The following is a 20,211-nucleotide window of genomic DNA, read 5'->3' as shown; positions in this document are numbered from 1 at the left end:
TGAACTGCTGAACTTTGGAATTCTCTCCCATCGTCTATTTTGCTTACTCAATTCAAGAAACGTATCCCCAAAACATAGTGCTGTTTGTTGGTGGGCAATTGACGTGTTGGTGTCTGTGCTCAGCAACTGTGTTGAATAAAAATAAAAAGAACAAGAATATCTAGGTGCTGAAATCACTCAGCACCTAGACTATATATATATATTTTTTAAACAGTTGGAAGTCTGAAGAGTCGAGCGCCCGGCTGTGTGCCAGATGCTCTAGATTAGTGGTTCTTAAACTGGGGTGCATGCACCCCCTGGAGGAGCAAGATGCCCTCTCTGGGGGTGCCAGATATGGCCAGATTTTTTTAGAGTGTAAATCATCGTAACACAAATTAAGCATGGGCATGTAAGTACAACTACTTTGTTTCATCACACCTATGTATTTATTAACATCACATTTCAACGACTGAGGACTAAAAGGGTGCTAGGCTGCAGTTAAGGTTAATAACCACTACTCTAGATGACTATTCCATCACAGCTTCTAGCAGCTACACTATTGCCTGTGCAGTATAAAACATTATTGTGCGAACTCTATCAACACACCGTGATATTGTGTTTACATGTCAATATTGATCCAAAATCAACCTGTGAACATGATCAATGTTGGCTAGAATTTGAATAAAAACTGGCCTCCCACTTCTATTGGCAAAATGAACATGTTCACATCCACATTGTAGCCATTCCACCAATTAAAAAAAAATCCTAGATTCGTACAGTTGTCACCGTTTAGTGCCATTATTTTTCTTAATGTGTGGAAGGGTGTCACCATTTTTGATCACGTGGTGCATCTCATGGAGATGATAAAATTGCACATAAGTACCAGGGGTTATACCCAATTCACTCTGCAATTCTGAAACTTAAATCTCACTGGCATAGGTCCGAGATTTACCAAAGATTTGTTTACTTAATGAAATACTCTTGTGTTCCAGCTTGATGCCTAACTTTACGACGCGATCAAAATATCGTGCAACGTAGCCCAAATGGTTTAATAACAAAATAAGAACATGTCACATGGATATTAAACCTGCATATTACTGTGCTTCGATTTAGTTCCTAAACGGTGTATTGTAAGCCATCTAAATGCACCCACATTTGTGAAAATAAAGTATTACCTTATTCTTTTCACAGGGCAAATCACTGCAAACACGAGCTTGTTTTCCTACAACACCAGTGATGGGGAGAGCTGGCACACCTACAACAACAACACTTTCGTGCCGTTATTTTACGAAGACCTCATAAACCAGACATCTCCAGAACGACTAGCCTTCGTCAACGCTTCCTGCGGAGGGCAAAAGGACTGCATTTTTGATGTGCTCAGCACTAACGACACCAACTTTGGAATGGCCACAAAGAACAGCGCTGGAGATTTTGGATCTCAGGGCCAAGCATTGCGTGAGATATACCTACAGTCTAGATTTTACTGGTAGGAACCCACTGGTTCCACCAGCCCACAGGGGATTATTGTGTCCGTCCGTCCGTCGTGCAGGGAGGGGAGGGTGGGGATGGGCTGGGTGGGGAGGGTGGGGTTGGGTGGGGGGTGGGAGGGGTGGGGTTGGGTGGGGGGTGGGAAGGGTGGGGCTGGGTGGCGGGTGGGAGGGGTGGGGCTGGGTGGGGAGGGGCTGGTCACCCCGTGGTGCCCTTATAAAACTCAACGTTTAACCTATTCACGCCGGCTTGTGCCCGCCCTCACAGTCGGGCATATTTGCGGTAATACACCACGCCGCCGTTGACCCTGGCCATTGACCGAGCAACCAAACGTTCCTACCAGCTCCCTCCGCAGGAATGTGTTTTTGCAGATTGTACTATGCAGGTTTTAGTGGCTCTGCTGGAAAGCTTCCTGATATGTTTATGGGTTGTACCATCAATGTCTGATGTCACGCTCCGCGTGTTGGAATCTCCTTCAGGAACCGAATGTTTCGGAGCTCCCGCCACGGAACACTTCAGATATCCTGCTGAACGGCAGGGAACTGAATGAACCGAAATTAACTCGTAATTAGAGGCTCAGTTATACAGGGTGATCCATTTATAGAGACCCCACTGATTTCCAATGACTCTCTTATGGTACTTTATTTCCAACAGGTGGTTGGGTATTGAGAAAGCGAAGGCTCCGTATCTCACAGAGTAACGGAGAAAATATTTAATAAGGGTATTCACCAAGTATGTTAAGGGTATTCACCAAGTATGTTAATTATTTTCTCCCCTTCTACCCTTTTCCCCTCCCCGGTATAAACGTTCATGTCCCCACTCATGGTCACCACCTGGATGGGGCGGTGAACCCAGGTCTCCCACCCCGCCTTTAAGTGGGCACCTGGCGCGCCGAAATCGGGGCTGCTGTTCCGGGAATTTATGTCCCCCCCCGTCTCCGTTCGGAGGGGGACATTCTAGAGGCTTTCAATGCGATCGTTGTGTTTTTACATCATGCGATCCCGTTATTGTAACAATATCTATACATGGTTCGACAATAAAAAATAACTGGAAGACGTCATAGAGCGAAACTCTTATTTATAGATAAGTGGTTCGTGTTATATGAGAAGAGGATGACTACACACTTCGGCATAGTTCTTAGATGACCCTTGTTCAATTTCTGTTGCAGAAAACTTCCCTCCCAACATCACAACGGGCGGTCGACTCTTCACCAGCCTCAATCAAACGGTCTCGGTGCAGATCAATGCAGAGGACCCCAACAACGACACCATCGTATTTTCCATGGCAACCAACTCGTCAGGCCTTACAATTCACACGTGAGTAGTTTGTGCATGTCTAGAACTCTAATTTGCGACGTACGTTTTGTAACTTACGATTGTGTACAATGATGACCATTTTATTTGGATTTTAAACATACTTTGTTTCCTGTACAGTGTAAGAAAATTGTAATTGTATATGATCTGGGATTACTTGGACTTTCCCGTTACTAAAATTAATGTTCAGGTGTATACTTAATATCGATGCTTACGTTAATGATATGCGTTGTGTGTGTGTGTAAGAATTGATGTTTCAATCCGTGCACATTGTATATAATGGGTTCACATATCTCCAGACCACGAGAGGCCACTACGTCCCTCAGTGTACCAAAATGACCGTGGTTTTTGGGTGCTGCTTGTTGCAGCTGATGGCAATTTGACGTGGAGCCCCAGAAGCTCGGAGCCAGCGTTTGGCGTGGTGAGCGCCAGCGACGGCAAGGCCTCCTCTGCGCTGCTGCTCAACCTCACTCTGTGCAACTGCAGCGCCCACTCCACGTGCCTCTACAACCAGACCACCCTGAGCATGAATTCCAGCGACGGATCCTCTTTCCAGGTCAGCTGGGAAGTCCCTCACTTCACGACTTCAATCGCAGCCACTACGTGATAGTTGTTTTCAGAAATGACGTTCATGGAAAGTTGACCAAATACATTGTTTTTAATGGCTTATTCTAGTTCAATTTCTTAATTAAACGATGGCAGTGGGGCAGAATAACAAAAACTTTACACATTCGTCAATAACAACCGTCTTCAGGTGAAATATTTCCCCCTCTTTTAACCTGAAGACGGTTGCTTGTGTTGCGATCAAAACGTCGTGATATATTATTTTTCTACCTTCGTGACTTTACCGAAATAACCAAATAGTCTAAGAGTAGACAACGCAGAGACAACTGATGATGTTGGGTGTAATCTCCAGCGAAACGTCAGACAAATCTGGAACATTTTACTGGTAGGACCTCCTAGTTACACCAGCCCACAGGGGATCATTGTGTCCATCGTGCAGGGAGGGGCTGGGTGGGGAGGGGCTGGGTGGGGAGGGTGGGGCTGGGTGGGGAGGGTGGGGCTGGGTGGGGGGTGGGAGGGGGGGCTGGGTGGGGAGGGGCTGGTCACCTCGTGGTGCCCTTATAAAACTCAACGTTTAACCTACTCACGCTGGCTTGTGCCCGCCCTCACAGTCGGGCATATTTGCGGAATACACCACACCGCCGTTGACCCTGGCCATTGACCGAGCAACCCAACGTTCCTACCAGCTCCCTCCGCAGGAATGTGTTGCTGGCTTTTCAACCTTCCTCCATTTTTGCGGATAAATCAAATAAAGTGGCACATTTGCCCACCTGGCAAAATTATTTGATTGGCTTTGTTGGGTGGTGAAGGGTTCGAGTTGAAAATTTACACTATAGCTGCAAGATCTTAACCATAATGAACTAATATGAATCATCATTTTGGTCGTCAAAGCCTGTATATAAAGTGAGGCAACTTTGCGTTGGTGGAACGTCTATATTTATAACATGATTCACGGTTCTTAAATTAGCAGAAAATGAAAGTTTAGTTTTAGTTTTCATCTGTATTTCATTGGCTGGCTATAATGATCAATTCTCATTCAAAAGGTCAAGATCTCATTTTAAATAACCCAATATGTACAGACACTGCTGAATTCAAATGTACCCAAACATACACAAAATGTACTGTTTTTCAACTTTAATACGTTTTCATTGAGTACTAAGGGACAGATTATATGATTTTGTAAAAATCATTGTGGTATCAGAAAACAGCATCCTCTTACCACTTTTGGTGTGCTTGAATATATACCGTTTCATCATAATGCTTGATCGGCCCTTAGCGGGAAGATGGCTTTAGTTTGCGTACATAACCCGTGTCACGCTTCATTTATTTGCCATGTTGCTGCGATCGTCTGAAGGTTGCCGGCTGTCTGTGTGATCCTGGCTACGCGGGAGCGTACTGCACGGACGACTACAATGCCTGTGTGGACAGCCCTTGTCATCCTGGAGTGAACTGCACAGATCAACCTGCACCCTCCCTAGGCTTTTCGTGTGGGCCCTGTCCCGTTGGGCTCACAGGCAATGGGAGCAAGTGTTTCGGTGTGTACATATTTCACTGTTGATTTTGTTTACTAGTCCGTCATTTGCTACAAATGAATGAGGTGCAGTACAGACACTTTTTAGGAAATCAATGAAGATTTTTTTCTTCCTGAGTAAAAAAAATACATTAAAAACCCACCATATTAAAATAACTTACTGCAGCGATAAAGGCTTAAGAAACGTACTGATTCTTTCAACTGCTGTGGCGGGAGATCGATGAATCAACGACCTTGTGATGAATTGATCAATTGATTCCTTGCAAAAGAAATGTTGCATCTCAATGGTAATTTTTCTCGTTGAAAATATTGCATCAAAGATTAAAATATGCTAAAAGTTTAATTTGCATTGTCACCTTTTGGCAATTAAGTCCGTGTAATAGGATATATACAATAAAAGAGTACACAATTATTGATTTGTATTCATGCTGTCTCATGCTTTCTTTCATTCAGATGTGGACGAATGTCTCAATTCGCCCCCACCATGCGAGCAGACCTGCTTGAATACGCTCAAAAGCTTCGAATGCAACTGTACCACTGGCTTCATCATCAACACAGAAAATAGCACACAATGCGACGGTGCGTTGTGTCCTGCACATTTGCAGTTAAAATGCCACTCGCAAACTGTAGCCTAAATCGAGGTTGTCAAGTGTAGAGCCTGCAAAACAACGTTACTTCCGAGGATGCTGTGGTTTTCGTATGACACATGGGCTTACCGAATTGCCCTGGGACGCAACAGCGTCTTTCTTAAAATCACGTGACTCAGCAATGTATTGGCCTGACAGCTTCTCATGATGGGGAAACAAACACATTTTAATACCTGTCAACCCCTTATCAGTGCCTACCTTATTACAGACCAATTCAGACCTTATTGGTCACCCAGTGCCCTTATAAATATCAACGTTTAGCCTACAAAGTCCCATCACAATGAAGAAACACAAACAGATAGACAAACATTTTATTGTTGCCCGTATTGAAAGGCTGTACGCTGTATGGACCTGAAAACTCTATTTCCCTTTACAAGAATACGGGTAAACGATATGGGTTTACACGTATGCATTGTCATAGATATATTATGCAATGAGATGTTGTAATTATTTAAGGACGTTACCCCCCAACTTATAGAGTTGGCTAAAGTGTACCCTCCGGAGCTCAACTAATTGATTCCACTCCAGCCTTTAACACAAAAAAACACGTCGATTGTTCTCTTTTTTTATTCCCACAACTTGCTTGCTGGAACTTAATGTACATTTATTTACATCTTAAAATACCGTGTTTGCAGAGATGTTGCTTATATTAGTCTAAACCCCAAACTCGGGGGATAGTTACTCATTACTCATCAACTAATGTTATTATTTTTGTTTGGGAAGTTTATTGTTTTAACATGTAGTGTTTGACATATATTGTTTGAAAATGTATTGTTTTAACATGTACAACTTTTCTCTGTGTTTAGACATCGATGAGTGCGCCTTGAACTCTACACTTTGTCATGCAAATGGCCAATGTGTGAACACACCTGGGGGTTACAATTGTACATGCAAACCTGGATTCCAAGGAGATGGAAAATTATATTGCATAGGTAAGAAATCGCGTGCGATGCTCTACATCTTTGGTTGCTTGGATGATTTTTGAATAACAATGCAAATGCCCTTTTGTAGATGTACACATGCATGGCTCACTTAAAAAAACACATGTGATTGCAGGGTTTCGAACCGTTCATTTTTATCGATCTATTTGTTTACGTGGGTAAGAAACATTTGGCCTCAATCCGATTCACAAGAATGACCCCAACGGTGGACCTTGGTGAAAAAACAAAGAGAGTAACATCAGCGAAGAGATTATAACATTGCTAGACACTGAGTAACAAAGACCATTTAAGGAAAACAAACAACATTTAAGTGGCACTGGAAGGCGGCATGGAAAGATAACCGCAAATCGCGTGGGGTTCACTCACCATGTGTGCAAGAAAGGACATCTTAAATTAAGTAAAGGGCCGAATTATAGTGCAAAGTTTGCCATGCTTTGTGAGCTTGTGACCTCATCGAAGCAATGCGGTGTGGATGTATCTGGGGCCCATGTACTACATACATGTGTCCAGCCCACGACGACTGGAAATTGTTTTTAATTATTAAGGTGCAATTGTGTAGATATTAGCCCTGCTCGATGTGCTTGCAACCCATGGGTAATGCAATATTAATGGTAGTTGATTGAAACTTGCTCGATCCACTATTGAATGTCCATTTTGTCCTCAAATGTGTTTAAAATACGTTTTTCTCAGCAGTAAATGTATCATCAGATTGCTTGCAGTGAACTGGCCCACCGCATCTCCTCTGACCCATACAGAAAGTATGCTTCATACCGCTCTTTAAATTTATGTAAGAGGTCAAAGGGAACACTTTGCTATTCATGCACGTGCCCCTTTTGAATCTCAATTCATGTTTGTTTTTCTCCTACAGATAAAGATGAGTGTGCATTGGCCACCAATCCCTGCTTTTCCATTAACAATTCGGTCTGCCTGAACAGTGAAGGGTCCTATTCTTGTAACTGCACATCTGGCTACGCTGGACCAAACTGCACAGGTAGTACAATCTTTATACAGTAAAACTATTAGCATATGTGTAAGTGCCCTTTCTGGAAATAAAGCAGGTGTTAAGATGTTCAAACATCAAATAGATACCTATTGCTAGGCATCAAATCTGCATTAACCATACATACTTGTGGTAATACATGCAAATATACATACTCTAATAATTATATATGCATTGTCTTTGAAACTGATTGGCTGACACTGGTCAGACAGGGCCATAAAGAAGACATGTATTGCATAAAGAAGCATGTGTTGCAACAAGTATGTGTGGCTAATGCAGACTTGATTCTGTGCAAACGGTATCTATTGGGTGTTAGAACATCTTAACACCTATTTTATTGCCAGAAAGGGTAAAGCCTATTATTATTTTCTCATCGTCTTGATACTGGCAAAAAAGTCCTATTGATATCACTGCATGTAAAAATATATCCATGAATGCATTTAGAAAACAGCATTGAAACACTATATTAAATGACTGTGATATGTACGATCATTCTTTTTTTCAGATATAAATGAGTGTACAAGTGGCCATGATTCATGTCACTCAGATGCCACATGCTCCAACACGGACGGTTCCTACAGTTGCAGCTGCAACACCGGCTACATCGGAAATGGCATGAACTGCGCCGATGAAGACGAGTGTTCGAATGGGAAAAGCAACTGTGATAGGAATTATGCAAACTGTGTGAACACCAATGGATCCTTCACTTGCCTATGTGCCAGCGCATACACTGGCAATGGGACCTACTGCACAGGTATATTTTTTAAAAACTGTCTTAATGTGGATGAGATTTCTGAAAATGCGACAGGTGGATTGAACACTGGGTGTTTTGTGGTGGAATATTTGCGAAAATATCAAAAGTTTTTTTTTTCACAGATTTGCTACGTATCATAAAAAATATATTTTAAGTCCATTTGACGTAACATATATGAAGCCCATCACAAATTGATCAAAATGTAGCCTTTGACAAGTATTTGTAACAATATTAGTCATGCACACAAGCTCCATATTTCATGATTTGAATGGCCTCTTGGGCTTCAGTTATGTTTTGTTGCCTTACTGTGCAATACAATTTGTGGACATAAAACATCTTAATACAATTGTAGTGTCTTGTAAAATCACTCAGACTGACACATTGTAACAGGTCACCTGCTTACACTTTATTTGCCTATTCTTGCACCTGTTGTCGGCACTCCAATCACTGTCTCTATGGTAACTTCTGTTAATCAAGTCCCACCTCGCTAACCTGCACACAGCAACTCTCGCTCTCAGTAGCTCCGCACTCAGCAGTGCTCACACAGAGGCTTGCACACAGCAGCGCTCACACAGAGGCTTGCACCCAGCAGTGCTCACGCAGCGGCTTACACACAGCAGTGCTCACACAGAGGCTTGCACACAGCAGCGCTCACACAGAGGCTTGCACACAGCAGCGCTCACACAGAGGGTTGCACCCAGCAGTGCTCACGCAGCGGCTTACACACAGCAGCGCTCACACAGAGGCATGCACACAGCAGCGCTCACACAGAGGCTTGCACACAGCAGCGCTCACACAGAAGCTTGCACACAGCAGCGCTCACACAGAGGCTTGCACCCAGCAGTGCTCACACAGCGGCTTACACACAGCAGCGCTCACACAGAGGCTTGCACACAGCAGCGCTCACACAGAGGCTTGCACCCAGCAGTGCTCACGCAGCGGCTTACACACAGCAGCGCTCACACAGAGGCTTGCACACAGCAGCGCTCACACAGAGGCTTGCACACAGCAGCGCTCACACAGAGGCTTGCACCCAGCAGTGCTCACGCAGCGGCTTGCACCCAGCAGTGCTCACGCAGCGGCTTACACACAGCAGCGCTCACACAGAGGCTTGCACACAGCAGCGCTCACACAGAGGCTTGCACACAGCAGCGCTCACACAGAGGCTTGCACACAGCAGCGCTCACACAGAGGCTTGCACCCAGCAGTGCTCACACAGTGGCTTACACACAGCAATGCTCACACAGCGGCTTACACACAGCAGCGCTCACACAGAGGCTTACACACAGCAGCGCTCAAACAGAGGCTTACACACAGCAGCGCTCACACAGAGGCTTGCACACAGCAGCGCTCACACAGAGGCTTACACACAGCAGCGCTCACACAGAGGCTTGCACCCAGCAGTGCTCACGCAGCGGCTTACACACAGCAGCGCTCACACAGAGGCTTGCACACAGCAGCGCTCACACAGAGGCTTGCACACAGCAGCGCTCACACAGAGGCTTGCACACAGCAGCGCTCACACAGCGGCTTACACACAGCAGCGCTCACACAGAGGCTTACACACAGCAGCGCTCACACAGAGGCTTGCACCCAGCAGTGCTCACACAGCGGCTTACACACAGCAGTGCTCACACAGAGGCTTGCACACAGCAGTGCTCACACAGCGGCTTACACACAGCAGCGCTCACACAGAGGCTTACACACAGCAGCGCTCACACAGAGGCTTGCACCCAGCAGCGCTCACGCAGCGGCTTGCACACAGCAGCGCTCACACAGAGGCTTACACACAGCAGCGCTCACACAGAGGCTTACACACAGCAGCGCTCACACAGCGGCTTACACACAGCAGCGCTCACACAGAGGCTTGCACACAGCAGCGCTCACACAGAGGCTTACACACAGCAGCGCTCACACAGAGGCTTGCACACAGCAGCGCTCACACAAAGGCTTGCACCCAGCAGTGCTCACACAGCGGCTTACACACAGCAGCGCTCACACAGAGGCTTGCACCCAGCAGTGCTCACGCAGCGGCTTACACACAGCAGCGCTCACACAGAGGCTTGCACCCAGCAGTGCTCACGCAGCGGCTTACACACAGCAGCGCTCACACAGCGGCTTACACACAGCAGCGCTCACGCAGCGGCTTACACACAGCAGCGCTCACACAGAGGCTTGCACCCAGCAGCGCTCACACAGAGGCTTACACACAGCAGCGCTCACACAAAGGCTTGCACCCAGCAGTGCTCACGCAGAGGCTTGCACACAGCAGCGCTCACACAGAGGCTTGCACCCAGCAGCGCTCACACAGCGGCTTGCACACAGCAGCGCTCACACAAAGGCTTGCACCCAGCAGCGCTCACGCAGAGGCTTGCACACAGCAGCGCTCACACAGAGGCTTGCACCCAGCAGCGCTCACACAGAGGCTTGCACACAGCAGCGCTCACACAGAGGCTTACACACAGCAGCGCTCACACAAAGGCTTGCACCCAGCAGTGCTCACGCAGAGGCTTGCACACAGCAGCGCTCACACAGAGGCTTGCACACAGCAGCGCTCACACAGCGGCTTACACACAGCAGCGCTCACACAGAGGCTTGCACACAGCAGCGCTCACACAGAGGCTTGCACCCAGCAGCGCTCACACAGCTTCTCACCCAGCGCCGCTGCCCTCGCCTACGTTCCCTCAAACCCACTCACTCGTCCGATCCGGGCGGGGGGATCAACTATCACCCGCCCGGCGACTCGTGAGGGTCGAGGTCCGTCCCCTGCTTGAACGGCAGCGGCGAGACGTCTTCTCTCCCTCTTGCCCCAGCAACACGAACACCCGCTCCGCTCTCACACGTGTCCTTACATCTCCTTCCCAATTGTCCAGCTCCTCCCTAGTGTCGACCTGGTTTGCACCGGCTTCCCCCCCTATTGAGGTGGCGGTTTGCCCGTGCAACCTTATGTTGCACACGCGCACGTGTGTGTCCTAGGTTGCCCTCGGCTAACAGTGTGCGCCACGTATTTTACCACACTACACAATAATTAACTTCACGTTTTCCTGTAAATGTACTCATATTGCCTTGGCTTGGTGATTGTAATAATTAATGTTTACCAGAAGGAATATGTGTCATTTATAAATCAGATGGTTGTTAATTTATCTATTTTAATAGTCTAAAATGCGTTTCAAGGCATTTGAAGAATTACCATTTTGTATCAACTGATTTTGATATTATAAATTGAAATGTCCATCAACATGTACCTCTTCATGTGCAGACATCAATGAATGCGAGAATACAACCATCTGCCGAGCCAATGAAAATTGCATGAACGTACCCGGTAACTATACCTGTGAGTGCAATGCTGGATACAGACGGAATGCAACCCTTTGTACAGGTGAGGCATGGCATAAAAATAATCCCTTATTCACAATCCTTTTCAGTAACGTTCATTAACAAGTTGAATGGCTGTGAAAATTCAACAAAAGTAACTGAGAGATGGCAATATTTGGGTTGACAATACATATATATTTTTAATTTCATGGCTTGACTTACAAAAGACATCACTTAACAATATCTCTCCAGTTACACTAAATGTATCAAGCTGCCATGGTGTAATGGTTAGCGCATCGGACTTTTAAATTTAGAGTTCGCCGGTTCAATGTTATCTCCTGGTGTGACAGTTGGCATAAGAAGAAAAAGCGAGCGTGGAAGAAGAGGCCAAAAAAGCCTCTAGAGGGGTTCTCCAGAGCTCACTCTGGAGGGGAGTGGTAGTGCATCGTTTCGGGCAAATCATTCTGAATTCGGTGACCCGAGTTTGATTGCCAGCCGTGGCTAACATGGGTGGCGAGCGACATCTGAATTTTTTCACCTGAATCCTCATTGCCCAGCAGGGTGAAGTATGGTAAAATAACCCCCATAACTGACATAGGGGAGACCATCCCGTCAGTTGATTGACATAGGACTGCAAACAAATAATAGTGACTTGTTTTAAACCGCTCTGTTCATCGTCCATGCAGAGACAGAATATTACAAAAAATGTCAAGACTTGAAGCCTAAAATAATAGTGTATGGTCGAACTAATTGGTCCGTGTTGGTGTGTACAATGTTGCTTTGTTACAATGTAATTATTTGTTTTGAACAGACATCGATGAATGTGCGGAATCACAGCCGTGCGACAAGAAAACCAAGATATGCATAAACAACAATGGCTCGTACACATGCATCTGCAATGCAGGATACCAGCTGGACGCCTACGGAAACTGTACAGGTAAACAAGCGGACGCATCTCAACCCGCACAACATGCGTGTGGCACTCGATGTTGTAAGAGTGAGGGAAGGAATGTCTTCTGCACGTGCTAGCTGGTTTTTTTGGGACAGTTTGTCGTTTAGTGTTTTGTTTAAATAAAACAACAACACTTTACCCAGGTGATTACTCTATGTTTTTACTTATTTAATTATCCTGCAGTGTGCAAATATTGCTGTATCACGTAAAAATTGTGCAAGATTCTTAAATCACCTGCCCACCCCCCGCCTCTGTACACCCAGAAGTATAAATGGACACACTGCCGGTTGTGGTGTATTGCGGTGGGGTAGAAAATATGGGTACTCCCACCCCTGTCAAGGCGTCCGACCATCGTTGACGAGTACGCCGGGATATACGCCCTAGATGCCTGAGGTCTTTATCCAGGAGCTTCCTCGAGTGATAGTGTGAGAAAGGCACTTCATGGCTGCACCGTTGCTTTCACTCTGTACGACATTCATCTCAAGCCAAGGGCTGTCTGCAGTCAAACGAGTCATATAAATAAATAAACTATAAACTTTTAATTTTTGCCAGGTAAGGCTCACTGAGCTGTATAGCTCTTTTTTTTTAGAAGCGACCTGGCCATCACAAATGATAGCTCAACGCAGTTGTTTATTGTGTTGAAATGTATATCAGCCACATATTCTAAACATGTGATGGTGATTCTAAATGTGGAGGGAAAAACTGGAGGACCCAGAGAAAAATAAATGCGACCACGGGGAGAGAGACATGCAAACTCTAAATATACAGGCGTCAGGGTCGGGATCAAACCCACAACCTCCTGTACACCGAGCGAGGTAGCTAACATCTCGTCACCGGAGTCATCGCTCACCTTCAATTGATGGCCATGAGTCCGAAGTAGAAATCGCGTATTCCCATGGCGTTGACCACAGGGCAACAGCAAGCTGCCGACCCTTTACTTATTCTTGTCTTTGTCCGTCAACAATTGAGAAATTAAGGGTTGAGTTGACACCCCACTCTGCTCATCGCTCTCCCAAAGTAAATGATGATGTAAAAAAACTAAACCGGGAGCAAATGAACGAATTAAGGTGAACTTGCTGTGCTCTTTTTGAAGGATTTGTCTTCTTTTGTTTTCAAGATATCAACGAGTGTGCCATCACATCCCTGAACAAATGCACGGCGGAAAGTGTCTGCCAGAACTTTGATGGCAGCTACTCGTGCCAGTGCAAGGCTGGATACAGGGATACTGGAGGCAACTGCACCGGTAAAAACATTTAAAACAACAAATCATTTGTTGCAACCTCACACAGCACACATCTACCCAGAAGTTATTATGTAACTCACATACAGTTTAGGAACATGCAGGGTGCAAAAAAAAATGTAGGTGCCCTCTTCAGACACTAAAGGTATTTTTTTTCCTCTGGTTGTTTCTGCTGCTTGGCTGTGGTTTATAAAGCCTGTGCAGTCTTTATTGGAGGTTCTTAGCTTCCTGCCCAGTGCACTCACAACTATTTTAGAGGTGTTGGTAGTCAAATAGAGGGAGGTATAGAATTTATGCAACAAAACACTCTTTTTTTTCTTCTTGGTTCTTTCGGTAAAGTCACGTAGAAGGGAAGTAATAAAATAATAAAAATAAAACATAATAAAATAAAATAATTCTCACGACGTTTCGGCTACAACGCAAGCAGCCGTCTTCAGGTGAAGAAAGAGACACTACCAAGCTAGGAGCCCATATATATAAGCTGTGTTGGAGGTGGAAGAGCGCCTTAACAAATAAGAATGTGCATATGAAGAGGAATTTAGCATATTCCTCTTCATATGCACATTCTTTTTTGTTAAGGCGCTCTTCCACCTCCAACCCAGCTTATATATATGGGCTCCTAGCTTGGTAGTGTCTCTTTCTTCACCTGAAGACGGCTGCTTGCGTTGTAGCCGAAACGTCGTGAGAATTATTTTATTTTATTATGTTTTATTTTTATTATTTTATTACTTCCCTTCTACGTGACTTTACCGAAAGAACCAAGAAGATGAATCCCTGCAGTCACGATAGCTTTAAATCGAAAAATAAAACACTCTTTCTTTGTCAGTGTAACTGTGGAAGGCCATCAGATAGAGCCAATGATATATCAGAATCTAAACATGTATTTATACTGGAAGAATCCGATGAGCTGTAAAGCTCTTGTCACAGATGTCCAGTCGCGGCGGGTAAGAATGTTACAACAACAAACAGTACAAAAACACGATAGGAGTGCAAAGTATAAGAAAGGTAAATAAATCACCCAAACACATACAAATAACACTAAACCATCCCATCCTACCAGGCAACGTCCATTGAGGTATTAACTTATTTTTCAGAAGCAACCTGGCCACAAATGATAGCTCAACAAAGTCGGCCATCATTTGGACATTTATAATTTTGCCAGTTCAGCTTAATATGAAATAAAAATTGGGGTATATCCACAAAGAAAACAAGTGAGCATATCTTGTGAGTCCAATCAAAATGAACATAGATCTAACACAAAATTATAGCTCACTGATGGTTTTTCGGCTTGCACCACGTGTTGTCCTGCGTGATGTCCGATGTTTCACCCGGACAGTGTCAAGTGCTTCTGCAGGAGGCTCAGGCACTGAAGGAGCTGCCCGACACCCAGAGTGGAAACACATTGAATAACTATAGAGCACAAATGCAAACACTCAATTATCGAATTATTTTAGAAGTGCTAAAATAAAAACAACCGTGATGAATCGATTCGGTATTATTCTCTACATTTATGCAGACAATAATGATTGATCGTTGCAAACAACCATCATATTATGCGGTCTGTGATTTAATGATAATACTTTTTGCTTTTCAGACATTGATGAGTGTCAACCACCAATGAACACATCTCAGCCTTGCAAAGGCCCAGTTGGTGTCAACTGCACCAACACCCCTGGCCTTTTCAAGTGCACTTGTCCACCTGGATATTACCTGGAAAATGATGGAACAACCTGCCTAGGTCTGGAAATAATGAAAGATGTTTAGGTGTAATTGAGAATGAAAGACATAAGCATTGTTTATGTATGTGGTTGGAAGCATAGATTGTGATTTTAACATGGTTCCATTCACTCTGCTGACTGTCATTCCAACAGATCTGGCTAGAAAATGATACCCCGTAGGATATGTTTGTAAAATACCTACAGCAGATAATTGCATTATAAAATGAAATAAGTATAAAAGACAATGAGTGGCAGGCGAGGAATGGAATGTGTGTGATGGTTCGGTGAATTCAGGCTGTGTGCAGATGCAAGGTGCATTTTACAGCGTAGAACCATCAAAGATGGTGACTGCTTGGGAAGGCCTTCATCCAGCAGTGGATTGATCATGGCTGATGGTGATCATGATGAACCGTTCTCGACAATTGTATGCATTTCAAATGGCTATGAAATTACAAGTATATCTTTAGCAATAATAATACATAGAGGACCTACTATTCGCGCGTGACGGATTGAACATTTACTGATTGCTGCAAATGCCCTCGTCACCTTTTATTCAGATGTTGATGAATGTATGAAAAGTCTTCACAACTGCTCTCAGAACTGCACGAACACTCAAGGAGGCTATGAGTGCAGCTGCTTCGATCTCTTCAGCAACGTGAATGGCACTTGTCAACGTATGTAGAAGACCAAATACCGTTTTTTTAACTATCACGTTTTATTTTTTATACAATGCTATTTTATTTTAAACGGTGGAGATACATTTTATTGCAAATGGCTTGAAAACGTTATCAACGATGTTTGAGATATGGATGTTTCAAGGATACGTACTGATTGGAATTGGCACAGAAGTGTTAATTTGTCGTTGTACTGTACTTCTGTGCTCTCTACCTTCACCAACCTGCACTGACCAGCATCAAGTATGGCCAAACAAACCATGACCCACATTGCATGAGTAGGCCATCATCCCACAGTGAATTAACAAAGGGCATTAGATGTACAATACATATAATGCCTAACAAACAGCATGCAGTACTTTTGATATATTATGACTGAATTAACCAAGATCTTACTTGGACCACTGGACAGCCCTGGCCAATTAATATGGCCCTGAGTTCTAGATTTGAAGCTTTCGTGACTGCAAGGATTCATATTCTTAGGTTTTTTCGGTAAAGTCACGTAGGTAAAACATCAAAATTAATGAAAATAAAATAAAACAAAAATCACGACGTTTCGGAGGCAACACAAGTCTCCGTCATCAGGTGGGACCGTCACAGCCGAATTAGCTGCATCAAGTGAGGCAATGATTCAAGATGTAATCCCTTATAAGCAAGTTGAAGGGGGGATATGCAGACTCCCACCGCCTCCTACCACACCCTTGTCGGGCATGGCTGTTGTTGACGATGCTTAACCATGCTTGTCCGTGCGGGCGGGTGATGGAGGTCACCCAGAACCTGTGTCGCGTATTTCGCTCTCCGGCAATGCCTAAACGCTAACTGGTCTTTGGATGAAACAATTACATTTAAAATGTAAAACAAACACTTTTAATTAGTGTACGTGCATAATATACAGTATTTCAATTACGTGATTAATGTAATGCATGTGAGGATATTTATTAACAATGTATGTTGAATATGTCGCCAATTCCTTTGATTTGTTTTTGTTTTCTTTATTTTCTTTTCATCTCTTTTATATTGTTGTATTATACGATGAAATGCGAACTGATGTACAACACATTTTGTGCTCGCAATTGTACAGCATTTTTTCTAAACAACTGCACCTTAGTATTCCAGAAAAAAAGGACACTATTCAATGGAGTATAATTCGTATTCTTCAATTGAGATGCAAAAAATGTACAACAGGAGCCGAATAAAAAAAATTAAAGAATGAAAGATTGTAATCTTGTACAGCATAAAGTAATGCCATCACATGTAGGTTCTCTCAGTACTTCATACATCCAATTTGTATTGCATCCTCTGATGTTTATTTGACAAAGGCCAGGTGCCTCAGTGGTAGAACAAGCAGCTCAACAATCGGAAGGTTGCGAGTTAAAATCCTGGATGTGGTTGTCTCAACCCGTCATTCCTCTGTGGTGGATAAAACGAGTACCATTTTTTTGGGGGAGATCAACAATAGGTGTCCTATTAAGAAAGTTTACACGACTGGCTCAGAACTGCAGAACTGTAAGGCAATGAGCACTACCTCGCTAATCATTTGAGCGAGAAGTCACTTTGACTTTGACCTTTAACAAAAAGTTGGCAAATTGAATTACTTGTTGAATAACCATTTTTGGTAATATTAATCCAACAGTTCAAACGACTACACCGCCTCAAACAACAGGAATTACCAATACAACACAAGCCTCACCCTCTGCAGGAGTTTATTTTACAGCCAATACGTCAAGCTCAACAAGAGCACCATTAACAGAAATTTCTACAGACGGAGTTAATTCTACGATTGTTTCAAGCCCGGCAACAGCCTCACCAACAGCAACTTCTACAATTGAAGTTAATTCTACGATTGTCTCAAGCCCAGCAATAGCCTCACCAACAGCAACTTCTACAATCGGAGTTAATTCTACGATTGTCTCAAGCCCAGCAATAGCCTCACCAACAGCAACTTTTACAATTGAAGTTAATTCTACGATTGTCTCAAGCCCAGAAGCAGCCTCACCAACAGCAACTTCTACAATCGGAGTTAATTCTACGATTGTCTCAAGCCCAGCAATAGCCTCGCCAACAGCAAATTCTACAATTGAAGTTAATTCTACGATTGTCTCAAGCCCAGCAATAGCCTCACCAACAGCAACTTCTACAATCGGAGTTAATTCTACGATTGTCTCAAGCCCAGCAATAGCCTCACCAACAGCAACTTCTACAATCGGAGTTAATTCTACGATTGTCTCAAGCCCAGAAACAGCCTCACCAACAGAAAATTCTACAATCGGAGTTAATTCTACGATTGTCTCCAGCCCAGCAATAGCCTCACCAACAGCAACTTCTACAATCGGAGTTAATTCTTCGATTGTCTCAAGCCCAGCAACAGCCTCACCAACAGCAACTTCTACAATTGAAGTTAATTCTACGATTGTCTCAAGCCCAGAAGCAGCCTCACCAACAGCAACTTCTACAATCGGAGTTAATTCTACGATTGTCTCAAGCCCAGCAATAGCCTCACCAACAGCAACTTCTACAATTGAAGTTAATTCTACGATTGTCTCAAGCCCAGAAGCAGCCTCACCAACAGCAACTTCTACAATCGGAGTTAATTCTACGATTGTCTCAAGCCCAGCAATAGCCTCACCAACAGCAACTTCTACAATTGAAGTTAATTCTACGATTGTCTCAAGCCCAGCAATAGCCTCACCAACAGCAACTTCTACAATCGTAGTTAATTCTACGATTGTCTCAAGCCTAGAAACAGCCTCACCTACAGCAACTACAATCGGAGTTAATTCTACGATTGTCTCAAGTCCAACAACAGCATCACCAATCACTGCTCCTACAGACGGAGTTAATTCTACGATTGTCTCAAGCCCAGCTACAGCCTCACCAACAGAAACTTCTACAATCGGAGTTAATATTACGATTGTCTCAAGCCCAGCAACAGCCTCACCAACAGCAAATTCTACCATCGGAGTTAATTCTACGATTGTCTCAAGCCCAGCAATAGCCTCACCAACAGCAACTTCTACGATCGGAGTTAATTCTACGATTGTCTCAAGCCCAGCAACAGCCTCACCAACAGCACCTTCTACAATCGGAGTTAATTCTACGATTGTCTCAAGCCCAGCAACAGCCTCACCAACAGCAACTTCTATAATCGGAGTTAATTCTACGATTGTCTCAAGCCCAGCAACAGCATCACCAATCACAGCTTCTACAGACGGAGTTAATTCTACGATTGTCTCAAGCCCAGCAACAGCATCACCAATCACAACTTCTACAGACAAAGTTAATTTTACGATTGCCTCAAGCCCAACAACAGCCTCGCCAAAAGCAAATTCTACAATCGGAGTTAATTCCACGATTGTCTCAAGCCCAACAACAGCCTCACCAACAGCAAATTCTACAATCGGATTTAATTCTACGATTGTCTCAAGCCCAGCACCAGCATCACAAATCGCAGTTTCGACGGACAGAGTTAATTCTACGATTGTCACAAGCCCAGCAACAGTATCACCAATCACAACTTCTACAGACGGAGTTAATTCTACAACAAATGCTTCGACCACAGCAACATCTCCAGTTTCCCCCATTGTAGGGCAAACTTCAACAACCGTTTCCTCTACAACAGGCACTTCCTCTAGTCCAATAACTGCAACATCGACCAGCAGGACAAATGTGACAGCTGATACTCTCGGTTCCACGTCAGCCACAACTGTGACTTCGACTGTTCCACCTACTTCACAGTCAACCGTGACGGTGGCTCAGAACACAACGGGCACTTCAGCTCCATCAGGTGCAACCGCGTCTTCGACTGTTATAGTTCCGCCATCCACATCTTCAACCGCGACATCGACGTCAGTCGGGACGACGACCACGTCGCAGCCATCCACAACCACCACACAGTCTCCCACGCTTATAGGTGAGGTCACGTCGTGGTAAGCTAGGTACATTGTGACGCGTTGTAAGCGAGCAAGATGCGTTTGCTGGCTGAACGTGTATGGCTATGGTGTAAGTGCGATTTTGCGATGTTTTATTTTGGTTTAACACGTCGGCTTTCATGATCAATATTATCCATAATTGAGGTTTATTTGGGTTAAATTGTGT

At 44.3% G+C, this 20,211-nt stretch overlaps 1 protein-coding gene across 1 annotated transcript in view; it reads left to right on the top strand.

Moving 5' to 3' along the window:
- LOC133351031 (mucin-19-like) overlaps positions 1 to 20,211 on the top strand; it is a 285,024-nt gene that overhangs the window by 226,085 nt on the left and 38,728 nt on the right. Inside the window, exons 94-104 of the mRNA XM_061565914.1 lie at positions 4,699 to 4,879; positions 5,329 to 5,454; positions 6,329 to 6,454; positions 7,332 to 7,454; positions 7,969 to 8,217; positions 11,477 to 11,596; positions 12,344 to 12,469; positions 13,602 to 13,727; positions 15,319 to 15,462; positions 16,000 to 16,116; positions 17,750 to 20,026. Coding sequence (XP_061421898.1) covers positions 4,699 to 4,879; positions 5,329 to 5,454; positions 6,329 to 6,454; positions 7,332 to 7,454; positions 7,969 to 8,217; positions 11,477 to 11,596; positions 12,344 to 12,469; positions 13,602 to 13,727; positions 15,319 to 15,462; positions 16,000 to 16,116; positions 17,750 to 20,026 — 3,715 coding nt within the window. The remainder of the gene's footprint in view (positions 1 to 4,698; positions 4,880 to 5,328; positions 5,455 to 6,328; positions 6,455 to 7,331; positions 7,455 to 7,968; positions 8,218 to 11,476; positions 11,597 to 12,343; positions 12,470 to 13,601; positions 13,728 to 15,318; positions 15,463 to 15,999; positions 16,117 to 17,749; positions 20,027 to 20,211) is intronic.

The sequence above is a fragment of the Lethenteron reissneri genome, chromosome 36, assembly GCF_015708825.2.
Source record: "Lethenteron reissneri isolate LAM-NWPU_2019-01 chromosome 36, ASM1570882v1, whole genome shotgun sequence".
NCBI lineage: Eukaryota > Metazoa > Chordata > Hyperoartia > Petromyzontiformes > Petromyzontidae > Lethenteron > Lethenteron reissneri.
The sequence above is the reverse complement of the archived record's forward strand: the minus strand, read 5'-3'. Positions and strand labels throughout refer to the sequence as shown.